Source organism: Nomascus leucogenys, chromosome 18, assembly GCF_006542625.1.
Source record: "Nomascus leucogenys isolate Asia chromosome 18, Asia_NLE_v1, whole genome shotgun sequence".
NCBI lineage: Eukaryota > Metazoa > Chordata > Mammalia > Primates > Hylobatidae > Nomascus > Nomascus leucogenys.
The window spans coordinates 92,029,404-92,045,212 of record NC_044398.1 but is presented as its reverse complement, the minus strand read 5'-3'; the positions used below and the strand labels follow the sequence as shown (position 1 = coordinate 92,045,212).

At 47.9% G+C, this 15,809-nt stretch overlaps 1 protein-coding gene across 6 annotated transcripts in view; it reads left to right on the top strand.

Moving 5' to 3' along the window:
• The window catches only part of CLEC16A (C-type lectin domain containing 16A), a 239,460-nt gene that overhangs the window by 176,448 nt on the left and 47,203 nt on the right, over positions 1 to 15,809 (top strand). For 5 of the 6 annotated variants that reach the window (XM_030798973.1, XM_030798971.1, XM_030798974.1 and 2 more), the window contains 3 exons: positions 1,383 to 1,534; positions 4,472 to 4,676; positions 6,704 to 6,871. In XM_030798973.1, the coding sequence (XP_030654833.1) occupies positions 1,383 to 1,534; positions 4,472 to 4,676; positions 6,704 to 6,871 (525 nt within the window). Of the gene's footprint in view, positions 1 to 1,382; positions 1,535 to 4,471; positions 4,677 to 6,703; positions 7,070 to 15,809 lie in introns of those variants that run through there. The other variant, XM_030798976.1, reaches the window with a different exon arrangement.

Here is a 15,809-nt window from a genome sequence, read left to right as displayed (position 1 = left end):
GTAAGTCCAGAGGTGAAGTGATCTGCCCACCTCGGCCTCCCAGAGTGCTGGAATTACAGGCATGAGCCACAGCACCCAGCCTATATGTCTATTTTTATACCAGTACCATGCTGTGTTGGTTATTACAGCCTTGTAATTTGAAATCAGGTAGTGTGATGCTTCCAGCTTTGCTCTTTTTTTGTTTGTTTTGAGGCCGGGTCTCTGTCACCCAGGCTGGAGTGCAGTGGCATGATCATGGCTTATTGCAGCCTTGAACCCCCCTGGGCTCCAGCCATCCTCGCACCTGAGCCTCCTGAGTGGCTGAGACTACAGGTTTGGGCCACCACACTCAACTAATTTTTTGCATTTTTTGTACAGATGGGGTTTTGCCATGTTGCCCAGGCTCGTCTCCAACTCCTGAGCTCAAGCGATCCTCCCTTCTCGGACTCCCAAACTGCTGGAATTACAGGTGTGAGCCACCACACCTGGCCTAGCTTTGCTGTTTTAGCTCAAGTTTGCTTTGGCTATTTGGGCTCTTTTTTGGTGCCATATGAATTTTAGGATTTTTTTTCTAATACTGTGAAAAATGATGTTGGTATTTTGATAGGAATTTCATTGAATGTGTAGATTGCCTTGGGTAGCCTGGTCACTTTAACGAGATCGTTTCCTCTGATCCATGAGCATTGGATGTTTCTCCATTTGTGTATGTCATCTTCAGTTTCTTTCTTGGATTGCTGATTGTTTTGTTGTTGTTTTGTTTTGTTTTGTTTTGTTTTAGACGGAGTTTTGGTCTTACTGCCCAGGCTGGAGTGCAGAAGTGCCATCTTGGCTCACTGCAACCTCCACCTCCCAGGTTCAAGCAGTTCTCCTGCCTCCGCCTCCCAAGTAGCTGGGATTACAGGTGCCCACCACCACACCCAGCTAATCTTTTGTAGTTTTACTAGAGACGGGATTCCACCATGTTGGCCAGTCTGGTCTCGAACTCCTCACCTCAGGTGATCCACCTGCCTCGGCCTCCCGAAGTGCTGGGATTGCAGGCATGAGCCACGGCACCCAGCCATGCTGGTTGTTTTTAAGCTACGATTTGAGCACCTAACATGCAGGAAACACTGGACAGTTGCTTTCTGTACTTTATATGCTTTATATCAGTCCTAACTAGTAGCAGTTTGAAGGAGTGGGCATTATCTTTATTATCCAGATGAGGGATCTGAGGTCCAGAGAGGCAAAGAAACTTTCCCGGCATAACTGTCAGAGAAGGGACTCAGACCTAGGTCTGTGTGACTCTAGGCCTGGGCTCTAACCACTGAGCTCTGCTCCTGGTAGATTGAGAGTCAGCTTTGGTATCTCCATCACCCTGGGCTGCCAGACTGTGCCTCATTCTCTTCTCACCTTCCTCCTCCCAGATAACAGCGACTTGATTGCGTGTACAGTGATCACCAAGGATGGCGGCATGGTCCAGCGATTCCTGGCTGTGGATATTTACCAGATGAGTTTGGTGGAGCCTGATGTGTCCAGGCTTGGCTGGGGAGTGGTCAAGTTTGCAGGACTATTGCAGGTAAGATGGCCAGGAGCTCTGGAATCTCTTCTCAGTTGGCTACAAACACACAGACACACACACACCCCACACACAATTATCATCTTTATCATTAATTTCTAATATAGACAAGGTATATGTGAACAAATTGTCACCCAAAAAAAGCTAAAATATCACATAAATGCACAGATAAGAGCAAAGTCCTCTTTGACCAAAACCCTCAATTCTTACACCTCCCCTCCACAAGAGATAATCTTCATTATCAGTGTGACCTTTCCAGATCTGTTTTTCTGACAAATGCATATATAAATGTAACTACATGTACTATTTTTAAAAATTATATACCTATACTTGAGAGTGTGTGTGTATGTTTTTTGTGATATCACATTGAATATGTTCCAAACTTTGCTTTTTTCATTCAATATCAATAGTATGTCTTGGAGAGCCAGCCACGTTAGTACACGCAGACCTCCTGGTATTCTTTTTCACTGCTGTGTGACTATAGCAAGGCGTATTTAACTCGTGCCCTGTCGGCTATTTCCAGTTTTCTGCCTTTCCAGATGGTGCTGCCATGAACGGAATCACTCTTACTTCCTTATGCACTTGGGCGAGATTTCCCTAGGCAGATACCAAGAAGCTGGGGTGTACTAATTTTAAGTGTTAGTAGACACTGCCAAATACCACTCTAAAATGATTGTTGCCACTGGCATTTTTGAGAATTCCCTTCCACTCCATGTCACTCCAGCAGAGCTAGGCTCTAACTTGCCAAGTACCAAGCTGGGGCTTGGGTTTTGGGGTTTTTTTGTTTGTTTGTTTTTTGTTTTTAATGTTTGCCAATGTGGGCCGGGTGTGGTGGCTCGTGTCTGTAATCCCAGCATGGGAGAGCAAGGCAGGTGGATCACTTGAGGTCAGGAGTTCGAGACCAGCCTGGCCAACATGGTGAAACCCTGTCTCTACTAAAAATGCAAAAATTAGCCGGGTATGGTGGCAGGAGCCTGTAATCCCAGCTACCCAGGAGGCTGAGGCACGAGAATCACTTGAACCCGAGAGGCAGAGGTTGCAGTGAGCTGAGATCGTGCCACTGCACTCCAGCCTTGGCGGCAGAGTGAGACCCTGTCTCAAAAAAAAAAAAAAAAAAAAAAAAGTTTGTCAACATGATAGATGACTAGTACCAGCTCTTTGAGTGAATAAAGCAAAGAATCAGAAGGGTTGAAAGCAGCCTCCCAGCTCGCCCCTCTGCCATACCCCTTGTCCCTGGATGTCCAGCCGACACTTCAGGCCTGAGCTTTGCCCTACTTCAACGCAGTCCATTTCTTTGCCAGCCAGCCCTGGTTTCTGGAAGGGCCTTGCTCAGGCCGCCCTACCTCTGCCTCGCCACAGCCTTACCTGCTGTCTGTGTCCTGCTCTCTGCGAGAACCACCCACATACCTGAAGCTGCTGTTATAGCCTCTTCCTCAACCTCCTCTTCTTCAGGATCTTCCTATTGTAAAAGTGTCTTTTACAAAGTGTGATGTGAGAAACAACTATAGAAGAATCTTTCATTTAAAAAAACACTCCATGTAAGACATTGTCCATTAAGTGACTTATGCTTATCTATCTAGGCTTTATCTAGGCTTATGATTAATTTCCTTTAGAATTTAGTGTCAGGCAAGTGTTTTCCTCCCCTAAAGAATTAATATGTGTCTTCCATCAGACAATGAAAGCCACATAAACCTTTTTTTTTTGGCCGTCTTCCAGTGGGTGCTATTTGTCAGGTCTTTACTATACCACACTCCCTGCTTTAAATGCGAAATACCTCATCTGATCTTACTGCCACGCTTTGATGGGGGTGTTGTCTCCAAAGAGCCCATGCCAAATCTAATGCCTGAGAACCACAACCATCTTCCTCTGTGAGCCTTTTCCAACGTTGTCCCCACCTCCTTTAACATTTCTGACTTTTGTGTTCATCCCCTCTCAGGCTTTTGTATCAGATCACCTCAGGCCTTCATGGGAGCAGATTCTCTATGCAGAGTCCGTTCTGAGGTTTTAGACTGATTTGTCTTTATTATATTTTGCTACATGTTTATTTTTTCTCCACCTTCGAAACACAGCTTCCTTCAGATCTCTGCTCAATGACCTTCCCTATCCCTTTCTTTTTTTTTGAGATAGAGTCTCACTCTTGCCCAGGCTGGAGTGCAGTGGTTCGATCTCGGCTCACTGCAACCTCTGCCTCCCGGGTTCAAGTGATTCTCCTGCCTTAGCCTCCTGAGTAGCTGGAACTACAAGCACACGCCACCATGCTTGGCTAATGTTTGTGTTTTTAGTACAGACTGGGTTTCACCCTCTTGGCCAGGCTGGTCTCGAACTCCTGACCTCGTGATCCACCCACCTCGGCCTCCCAAAGTGCTGGAATTATAGGCGTGAGCCACCATGCCCAGCCCCTGTCCCTTTCTCAGGATTAGCTTTTCCGTTTGGGGACCAGAAGTTTCTCAAAGACATACAAATGATTGCCAACGATGTCTCCTTCTTAGAAGAAATAAGGAAGAAATTGATGAGGAGATGAGCGACTATATCTAAGATCATGCCAGATGGTAATAGTAATTTTGGTTCATTATCTCTGGCTTCTCAGAAGTAAGAGTTTTCCTGTTGTGTTACCTGTGGCCCCTTGGAGAGGCTTGTGGGGGTACGCTGTTATTCATGAGCTGACCCAAGTCCTCATGGAAAACGGGCACCAGCCACCACCACCAGCATCTGCTCCTTTGGGGTACTCTATGCCTCCTCCCACACTGTCTTCTCCTACTGGGCCTGGTCTGCCTTGTGCCCATCCATGACTCTGTTGGATTTGGCAGGCTGTCAATCTTAGATCAAAAGCAGAGTTGAATTTGGAGACCTCTTTCTAGATGCCTCATGATGCCACAGCTCCTAGCCACCCTCCTCCAAACCCAACGAATGCCTTTTCCTTTGCTTCTCACTGTGCAGGACATGCAGGTGACTGGCGTGGAGGACGACAGCCGTGCCCTGAACATCACCATCCACAAGCCTGCATCCAGCCCCCATTCCAAGCCCTTCCCCATCCTCCAGGCCACCTTCATCTTCTCAGACCACATCCGCTGCATCATCGCCAAGCAGCGCCTGGCCAAAGGCCGCATCCAGGCAAGGCGCATGAAGATGCAGAGAATAGCTGGTGAGTGGCTGGACCCCGGCAGGGCATCCTCTGAGCACTTGGCGGGGCAGGGCTGTTTGTAGTTCTCACACTGACCTTGAGAACCCCTATAGCATAGAAGAAGACACCTATGATTCAGGAATTGTTTTATACGAATACGAAAAAGTCCCATTTCCTGGGTGTTTGGTTTCTGGTGAGTTTCTAAGGCTGCATGGAAGAGAAGAGGAGCCCTCCCTAGCAGGCAGGAGGCCAGCAATAAGTAGACGTCAGTGTGGGACCACTCTTCTCAGCCCTTCACACTGAAATTCTCAAGCATATGTTACCAAAGTGCTTTGACATTACTCTACCACCTCCTATCCTTAAAACAACTCTGGAGTTCTGTAAGGCCTGCTCTGCCCATTTTACGGAGAAGGAAACTGAGGCTCAGGGACTTGCCCAAAGTCACACAGGCAGAACCCACAGGCAGAACTTCCTACTCTAAACTTACCGCTTCCTCCTTCCCCTTCCCAGTTCTTATAAGAGGCAGCCCTGCTTGGTGAAAGGCTGGAACCCTTGGAAGGAAGTCATTTTACATTTCACGGGGATTGCGGTGAATTTCTGAGGAAGCCCAACACTGCCCAGTGTTAGGAAGGCCAAGATTTCTTAGAAGGAAAGTCACAGAAATGAGGGAGATGCGTTCATTGGGCAGAAAGGCAAGACCTTCTCCTCGGCGTGGGGGCAAGGCATGCTGTCAACTCCTAAAATTACAGTCTTTCTCAAGATACCCAATGCCATTCAGTTCAGGCACCAGTGGTCATCCTGGTGGCTGCTGAGAGGATTTTAAGCCTGCCTGGGGATGTGGGGGTGCTTTCTCAAGGGATAACTTTAAAATAAGCCCTTGACCAGGCACGGTGGTTCATGTCTGTAATCTCAGCACTTTGGGAGGCCAAGGCGGGTGACTCATTTGTGCCCAGGAATTCGAGACCAGCCTGGGAAACATGGCAAGACCCTGTCTCTACAAAAAAAATACAAAAATGAGCCAGGCATGGTGGCATACGCCTGTAGTCCCAGCTATTTGGGAGGCTGAGGCGGGAGGATCACTTGAGCCTAGGAGGTAGAGGTTACAGTGAGCCATGATTGCACCACTGCACTCCATCTTAGTAGACAGAGTGAGATCCTGTCTCAAAATAAACCCTCCGAGGGCCAGTTTCTGGGCATTACCGATGCGATGATTTACTGTGCTGATTTGTACAGGCCCGCATCCCACGTTGTCGTCCCCATCTCATTTCTCACTTAGCTGAAACTTGGCCTACAAAATCATTACTGAAGCATTTCGTAATGTGCAAAGTGACTTAAATCATTCAGCCCTTTCTTTTAAGATTTATTTTCAGAGAGTTTTTTTTTTCTTCATGTAAAGCAATTTCTCACAGCTGACATGAAGGCCAAATACTTCATTTGAAAATTGAGAATTATGCTGTAAAGTGGTTATTAGAACTAACGCCTTGAGTATTTCTTAAATTGATTTTAAAAAGCCCCTCCAAATGGATATATTGGGAGATTTATTTATGGGAGGGGGGATAGTGGCTGAGACAGATAAACACCCACTCATAGTTACACATGTACATGTACATACACATTTTCACATGCTCCTCCACATGTGCAGATATACATACACACATATATGTGTGAACTCCCTGGGCAGACTCAGCCCCACTCGCTTGGGGTCTGAAACAGCCTTTGTCAGGGTCCTTTACACATGGAAGCTGAGAATCCAAAGTGGAAATTGACCCAGCATCCATTCCACTCGAAGAGCCCGGGCTCAAACCCCTTTCTCCTTGGTCTCAACATTGGCCCAAAGCCCTCCCTTGGCATCTGCTTGTGACTTGAGCCTCAGTGGGATCTTTGATGTTCCACTGGTCTCTCCAGCTCAAGGCTGCCTGCCGCCCACTTGGCGTCTCCCAAGTGATGTGCCTGGCAGGGCGACAACCACTGCAATATACCCCCCAAATTCTCACCACCCCCCTCTATCCCACATTCTCAGAGTGAACCGTGCTATTGTTTGACCGTAGCCCTCCTGGACCTCCCAATCCAGCCCACCACTGAAGTCCTGGGGTTTGGACTCGGCTCCTCCACCTCCACTCAGCACCTGCCTTTCCGCTTCTACGACCAGGGGCGCCGGGGTAGCAGTGACCCCACAGTGCAGCGCTCCGTGTTTGCATCGGTGGACAAGGTGCCAGGTGAGCCAGCCCCCTGCCCCGCGCCGCAGCTCGTTCATCACGGTGGGCGTTCAAGGTCTTTCTCTCTGTGGAGCCTGTGTGAGCTCTCTTTCCTCTCTCAGAAGTCCTGTCGGCTGGCAGCACCAGCTTCTTAGAATTTCTCAAAGCGCAGCGCAAGATTAAACACAGCCCCGAAAATAAATTTGGGCTTTCCCTTTAGTGTTTGGTTTAGTTTTCCAGAGATTTGTTGGATATGTGGAAGAACTTCTCAGAATTGACTAAGAATTTTCTTGGAAATTTCTTGGAAACATTTAAATGATTAGTGATGAAGTTGTGGGAGAATAATTTCCTTCTCCAAGTAAGATGACTAGAAAGAGAGAGTGTGTTCGGTTCCGGTTACAATCCCCTGAAGAAGTGAGACTTCACAAGAAGGCCCTGCTGCCCACAGGTCAGCTGTCCACTCCTTCCATGAGGGCATCTCCTCCCACTTTTGCCACAGCTCATCTCTAACCCTCCTCCTCCGCTCCTCCCAAAACAGAAACTTGAATGGAAAGTTCATTTCTGATTTGTCAGAGTGGAAAGGACCACTTCTCCAGAAGACCGAGTTCTCCCCTTCCTGTTCTGACATGTCTGCTTTAAATAAATCCGTATGCACCCCGATCCCTCGAAAGAGAGCCTTTCTTTTGATTGCAAAAGTTTAGAGCGCTGGCCAAGCTCTCCCTCACAACTTAACCCCTGCCCATATAGGGCTTCAAACTTAAGTTGCAAGTGTTGTGAAATGTTTTCAAAAGCAGTTATTGATTTAAGAACAAAACGCAGCCATATGAACCTGCTCAAAACCCAAGTCCTGGTTCCCCCACGTGATTTATTTTAGTTTCATTGTTTGATTTGATGAATTCATTATTTATATGTATATACTGTAGGCATATGATTTTTTAAAATCCAGACAGGAGATGATCAAATGAAAAATAAGTCTACTTTGCTTCAGAAGTAACTATTGTTAACAGTTTCTTGCCTGTCTTTCCAGAAATATTTCTTTGTATGTCATGTGTATGTTTGTTTTTTACACGTAGGGTATACCGTATGTCTGATGCTGCACCTTGCTGCTTCTTCCTTAATAGAAAGTGTCACACATTAACATGTATAAATCAACCTAATTCTCCTTAACTGTTATATGGTATTTTGTCATATGGATGGGCAAAAAAATCTTTTTTGCTGTTTCATATTTGGGTCATTTCCAGTGTTTTGCTGTTACAGTGTCACAGTGAGCATCCTTAGGGTGTCTTTATGCAGTTTTGCAAATCTCGCATGTCTGTGTGATAAATTCCTAGCTGTGAATTTGCCAAAGGGGAAGGTTTTTAATCTTGATATACGTAGTCCCAACATGAACTCTAGAAAACAGTATACCAATTCACTCTGCCACCCGCAGCTTGTGATTGGTTTCTTTCTTAAAACCAGTCTTAGGGCTGGGCATGGTGGCCCATGCCAGTAATCCTAGCACTTTGGGAGGCTAAGACAGGCGGATTGCTTGAGCCCAGGAGTTCGAGACCAGCCTGGGCAACACAGTGAGACATTGTCTCTAGTATAAATAAAAAATTAGCTGGGCATGGTGGTGCGCACCTGTGGTCTCAGCTACACTCAAGAGGCTGAGGTGGGAGGGTCACTTGAGCCCAGGAGGTTGACGCTGCAGTGAGCTATGATTGTACCACTGCACTCCAGCCTGGGCAACAGAGTGAGACCCTGTCTCAAAAAGAAAAGAAAAAAGCAATCTTAGGCTGAGAGACTGATTGTGGCACCACCTGTTTTCAGTGATGAAATGTGAGATGATTCTGCCTGTTTCAGGGTCTGGAGGATTTTTTGCTTAAAAAATTCTGCAGGTTGCTTCGTGTTCTGTAGCCATGATTGCTAAGTAAATATAAAGTGTGACTGAGTCTAAGTTAACTAAGTACAAATTGACCTGGTAAGAAATGACTTCTTTAGGGTCACTGAGGCATCTTTCAGTTTCGGAACTTACTGGTTAAGGAGAAAAGCCCAGGCCTTATTTCCGCTCCGATCCCTTTTGGAACAAGGTAGAATGTAAGTAAATAAATAGAGCCAAGCGGCTCATTCTTCAGCATCTACATGATCATTTCTCTGTTTGCAGAATGCTTTAGGATGACTTATTGCTTACCTCTTCTACCCTGCCTGGCGTTCCAGCGGTGGGTGAGAACATGAAATGCTAGGAGTGTGGCCCGGCTCCAGAACCTGGGCCTGCCTGGCAGGGTGGTTGGCACAGCTGGGATGCCCCATGTCCTGTTGCTGGTCCCAGGGTCAGCAAGTGTGAGGCTGTGCCAACTGGGACAACAGCAAGTCAGAGGTGGCTGCTGAAGGCAGCATCCACCCCTTGGCTGTGTCTCCCCTGACTGCCCCTGGAAGTGCCACTCAGCTATGAGGAACACCACCCCCGCCAAGAGGGAGGCCTCGCTGCCCTCCCACCTTGGCTTGGCACCAGAGCTGTGTCCTGAAGAGCAAGTTGAAATCCCTGAGCCTTGGCATGGTGGGAGCATAGGCTGCCCCCACCCCCATCTCAGTAGTCAGGGTCCCCGACAGCAGCAGCCACTCAGCACTTTGGAATCATTCTTAAAACTTTTCACCCTCTCCCACACCCACCAGTCTGCTTGGCCTCCAGAAAATACTGAGATCTGAGATCTCCTCTCCCAGATCTCCCAAGATTGCAACAGAAGCCTTCTCAGGATCCCCAGCTTCCATTCAGCCAGTGGGATCCTTCTAGTACTTAAATCAGATTACGTCATACCCCTGCCTCCAGCTTTTTGGTAGTTTCCTGTTGCACTTAGAACAAAATCCACATCTCTCCTGCTGATCTTGGGTGGTGGCTGTGAGATCCGGCCCCAACTGGCCTGTCAGATGAAGTTCCCCCAACCCCAAGCTCACTCTAGCCGCAACCCCAGCCTTGCCAGCCCCTGCTGCTCCTCTAAGCCAGCTTTTCTCAGAGTTTTAGCCTCAGCACCCACGTGTTTGTTTATGCGCTTAAAAAGTATTACGGAACTTAAAGAGCTTTCATTTAGATAGATTATATATATTCATGACATTAGAAATTAAAACTAAGAAATGCTTTTAATATATACTTATTGAATAAACCCATTGCATATTGCATAACTAACATAGTTTTCTATGAACAATAACTCTGTTTTCCAAAGCATACAAAAAAATTCATCGTGCACATTTCTGCAAGTCTCTTTAATGCCTGGCTTAATAGAAGACATCTGGATTCTCCTCTTTGCTTCTGTTTTCTGTCTGTTGTGATAGCATGCATTCTGTGGCCTCTGGAAAACTCCTCAGTACACCCCTGGGAAAATGAACATAAAAGAAAAATGTCTTACTATTTTTATGAAAACAAGGATTTCCAGACCACACTTTGAGACCCACTGCTGTAAATCAGTGCGGCCTTCCCTGCCTCAGCACCTTGCACTAGATGTCTGTACCCAGATGTTGGTGTAGCTGCCTCCTGCTAATGGCTCAAGCTTAGTCTGTGTGCCGCCTCTTCAGTGGCCTTTTCAGATCAGCTCCTGGCCAGGGTTGCTCCCTGCCTCCACTGCATTGGCCTGGTTCTTTTTTTTTTTTTTTTCTTTGAGATGGAGTCTTGCTCTGTCGCCCAGGCTGGGGTGCAGTGGCGCAGTCTTGGCTCACTGCAAGCTCCGCCTCCCAGGTTCACACCATTCTCCTGCCTCAGCCTCCCTAGTAGCTGGTACTACAGGTGCCTGCTACCACGCTCGGTTAATTTTTTGTATTTTTAGTAGAGACGGGGTTTCACCGTGTTAGCCAGGATGGTCTCGATCTCCTGAGGTTGTGATCCGCCTGTCTTGGCCTCCCAAAGTGCTGGGATTACAGGCATGAGCCACCGCGCCCAGCCTGGCCTGGTTCCGTTTATCCACAGCACTGACGTTCCTTACCTGGCTGATGCCTTTGTGTGCCTGGTCATAGTCTTTCTCCCCTGCAGAGAGGGTTGCCTGCGTGGGAACCTTCTGTGCTGTTCACCCTGTATCTCAGCGCCTAGCTCTGTGCCCCTACTCAGTATTGTTGAGTGAAGAATGAGCCTGCATTTGTTATCTGCTCAGCCTTGGAACAGAGCCCATCAAAGGCCTTCTCCCTTCTCTGAACATGGGAAGACAAGGAAAGTCCCTCTGGGGCCCTAGATACTTGGTGGTTTAGTCCATGGCACTTTGACAAGGGAACACAAAGGAACTGAGAACCCAGAAGACCTTAAGCAGCATCCCTCAGCTGAATTTCTGTCACCAAGCGAGCAAGATGTGTGTCCAAGGACCATATGTACCCAGGTGACAGATTTAGGTTGGTTGCATATCAACTGAATTTCACCACCCTCCTACTCAGAGTTTTACAGAAGCCACAGAGTAGTGACAGAGGGGGAGCCGGGCAGTGGAGGGAGATTCGGTCATCAGAAACCTGGCCCGGGTTGGCCTCTGATACTGTGACATCTCACCACTGCCATCAAGGGCCCGTGGGTGCTGGGGCGTGACCACTTCCCACCCTCCACAATGGTACCACTCCCCATAGGCCGCACAGCACATGGAGCGCTTGCTTCTGCCTGGATAATAATTCACAAGGAAGAAAACAACTCTGGCTGCATGCCTCGGGGTGGCTGCCAGACAAGGGTGTTTTATTAGGACACATCTTCCGATTTTATCTGCGGGCCTAGGTAATTGTCATAGAGCAGTTTGTCTCCCCTTTAGAAGCTATAAACGATTATATTTGATGAAAATATGCCTTTCATTTCCTTGGAGGAGATATTAAAGTAGTGTATAAATCAGGGCTAATAGGTGACTAGCCACTTTGACGTATTTTTCTTCTTCCATTTGGCTTAGAAAAAAAAATCACAAGTTCTATTTATTGGCTGGTTTTATGTTGATGGCTGTCACCCTCACAGAATGTTCAGCTTCACGAGGGATTGTGCGTGCGCCTGGCCAAGGAGGGGGGTCAGTGGCGGCCAGTATGTGGGGGTGGGCAGGCATGGCCAGGCCTAGACTCTAGCCTGAGCTCTCTGTGGCTTTGAGGTGCCATGTTGCTGTGTTTAGTGCCTCATGGACCTGGCCCATGGCGACAGCTGCTTCTAGAGATAGAATCTGTCATGATGGGCAGGGTGTCCAAAACTTGCCTGCAAGGCCACCCTTTCCATAATCTCCAAGTGGACCAGGAGACCCCAGAGCAGAAGCTGTTCCCCAAAAATGACCCGGAGTGTCAGCGGCTATGGCCTCCCAGAACAGCCTTGCTCCTCGCTCTGGGCTCCTACTGGCCCAGAGGCTGCTTCAGGAGGCCGCAGGGGACCGGAGCTGCTTACAGGTTTTACCCTGGTGGGTTGGCGGGTGTGGGAAGGGCTGGCAGAGCACACAGCTCAGAGGAGCAGCCAGGCAGGTTGACATCTCCTGGCCCTTGCAGATGAGGGCTTAGTGACATGACAAAAAAGTGACCTGTTCCCACCTGGTTTACCATCAGCCGCTCCCCACTAGCCTGTTAACTCTGGGACAGGGACTTCTCTGCCTCTTCCGCTGCTCTCTCCTTAAAACCCACCAGCCCCTCCTGTCACCAGCCCCTCTCTGTGGCCCATGGTCCCATGCAGTCTGGCCCCTGCCCTCTTCTGGGATCAGCTTCCAGCCCTCTCTCCCCTCGGCTCTCTGCAGATGACACAATCCAGCCCTTCAGCCGCACTGGCTGGCTGTCTGTGCCTCGCCAGGACCAAGTGCGTCCCATTTCGGGACCTCTGTTTTCGCGCTTCCCTCCGCCTGGAGCCCTCTGCATGGCTGGTTCCTTCTCAGCACTCAGGGCCCTGCTCCGATACCTCAAAAAGGGGCCTTCCCTGAATGCCCAGGTCACCCTAGTTCTCTGCACGGCAGCTTGTTTTTAATTGAGGTGAAATTTAACACAACATAAAACTAACCACTTGAAAGTTAACAATTCAGTGGCATTTAGTACCTTCACAATATTGTGCCGTCATCCCCTCCTCTAGTTCCAAAATATTTCCATCCCCTCAAAAGAAAACTCCATAGCCATTAAGTAGTCATCCCCCATGCCCCCCTCTCTCCAGCCCCTGGCATCCACTAATCTGCTTTCTGTCTCTATAGATTTACCTAGTCTGGGTATTTCATATCAATCATACAATCCATGGCCTTTCATGCCTGGCTTCTTTCAGTTTGCATCATGTTTTCAAGGTGCATCTATCCTTCTTTTAGCTGAATAATATGCATTATATGGATAGACGTTGTTTTGCTTCCACCGTCATCCATCAATGCACATTTGGGCTGTGTCTGCCTTTTGGCTATTGTGAATGGGCTGCTGTGAACATTCGTGCACAAGCTTTTGTTTGAACGCCTGTTTTGTTTTCAGTTATTTCCAGTATATACCTAGGAGTAGAAAGTAGGTCGTGTGACAATCTAACTTTCTGAGGAATTGCCAGACCGTTTTCCCATGGTCTTCATAGTCCTTAGCTTTAGCTGAAATTGCCTCTTGTGTTCCTTGTTCTCTGACACTATCCTGCACTAGAATGGAAGGCACTTAGCCAGAGGGTGGCTGCAGGGTTGTGGGGGACCTCATTTGTCCTGTCCTTGACAGTGCTGATTGATGTCTATGAAGTAGTTGCTCAGTGAATACCGATGTGTGGGCGGATGGATGGATTGGTGGGTGGGAGGCTGGGGGACAGAGGATGGGGCTGGAGGAATTGTTCAGTCTTATTTTCCCAACAGACTATAAACCCCTAAGGCTAGGGCATTTCTGTCTTACTCAGGTCTGGTACCCGGTGCCAGTTGGTGGTGGTTTGGGTGTGAGCTGGCAAGTTGGACTTCATCCCTTAAGGGCTAAGCTGGACTTTATTCACTTCCTGTCCCAGCTTCCTACTGGGTTTGGGGCTCCAGCTGTCTTGTGGTAGATATTTAACTCCCCTGTATCACCTGACGAAGGGGTGCGAGACCAGCCTGGCAAACATGGAGAAACCTCGTCTCTACTAAAAGCACAAAAATTAGCCCAGTGTGGTGGCGGGCACCTGTAGTCCCAGCTACTCGGGAGGTTGAGGCAGGAGAATCACTTGAACCCGGGAGGTGGAGGTTGCAGTGAGCTGAGATCTTGCCATTGCACTCTAGCCTGGATGACAGAGTGAGACTCTGTCTCAAAAAAAAAAAAAAAAAATCATTTAACTCTCCTGAGTGTCTGGGCCATGCCTTGCTTTTCACCAGCGTTGTCTTTATCAAAGGCGCCTAAACTGGCAGTGTCAGTCACATGACCCAGAGCACTTAATAGTTCCCTGGAAAAACCTCGCCGGTTCCAGAGGCAGCCCTTGGTAGCTGAGTAACTTAGAAAGAATGCAGAGATGACAGTGTGCTATGAGCCAACTGAGCTGACCGCAAAGCCTCCGACCGCCATCCAAAAAGGCAAAAAGAAAGTCGATGTTTCATTCATAGACATCAGTTCAGACCTCCCCTGAGGATGATGTCCTAGGTGCTAATGTCATCTCATGGTGGCATTTTCCGGGAACTAATTTTTTAGTCCTCTTGTTTTTCTTGTTTGTGATTATCAAACTGGAGCCAGTTCTCTCCTTGCAGCTCCCCAAGGCAAAAAATACCCTTTCTGGAGTCACACAGGAAGAAGGACCTGGGGCTTCCTCCAGCTTCTGCAGCCCGGTCTTAACCCTTTCCCAGCCTTCAGCTCACTGCTTAGAGACTCGGGCCAGCAGGTTAGTGAGTCGGGTCTGTGAGTTATGGAAACTTGAGGGCTTTTTTAAAGCAAAATTTATTGAGCTGCTAAGCACTTTATGCATTATTCTTATTTGAGCTTCCCAACGGCCCTCGGAAGGAAGACGTTACCATTTTCCCTTTCTGCAGGTCAGAAAGTGGCCTACCCAAGGTCACACCAGATACCCTCCCTCCAGCGTCAGACCCTGAGTCCCACCACCATGCTGAACCAACTTTTAATTCATAGCTGATGTGAATTCCCCTTTTCTGAATTGCTTTTTTTTAAATAAGCACCTAACAGCAGCCACCTAAGGCCTCACTGATACCAGGCAAAACTACGTTGTTGGCTCCAACTCTAAGCATGTTTTAGACAGAAAAATTTGTATCTATTTCTGGAAGTGTGAGCTATAATTTGGAAGAATTAACCATGTCGGGCACTTTATATGCATGAATTCTATCCTCCCGACCACCCTGAAAGCTGGTATCACTTGCTCTGCCTCACAGATAGGAAACTGAGGCTCAAAGCAAGACTGCAGAGCTCACATGAGACAGACTGAGATCTGTACCTCCCCTTCCTGCCTCTAAATCCCATTTGCTTCAAAGCTGGCATTGGTGCAGGTTGAATATTCCTTATCCGAGACGTTTGGGACCATGAGTGTTTTGAATTTTGGATTTTGGGAGATTTTGGAATATTTGCATTATACTTACTGGTTCAGCTTCACTAATCTAAAAATCTGAAATCTGAAATGCTCTAATGGGCGTTTCCTTTGAGTGTTGTGTCGACACTCAAAAAGTTTTGGATTTTGGATTTTCAGATTTGGATTGCCCAACCTGCAATGACTGAGCTACTTCACATGGCAGCTCCGCCTGTCTCAGAATGTCAGAGATCAGTAGGATAGGCCCTCCTTAGAGAGGGGCCTCAAGGGATGCCCCTGATCTAGACAGAATGTTCCCCACTCCCCTCTTCCGTCATCCACCCTGGCATAAGCCCACATCCTCGTGCCCCAAGACGCACTTCCAGTGTATCAAGGCCAAACCTGCAAAGCAGCAATCCAGAAAGATACTCTGTCCTGAGACCACCACTTCCAAACCAGGCTAGCGGTGCAGGGCTCGTTCCTGCACGGGTTTGTCCCTGGTATGCATGAACAAAAAGCAGAAAGATGACTTCAAAATCCTGCATGAACAAAAAGCAGAAAGATGACTTCAAAATCCTGCCTGAACAAAAG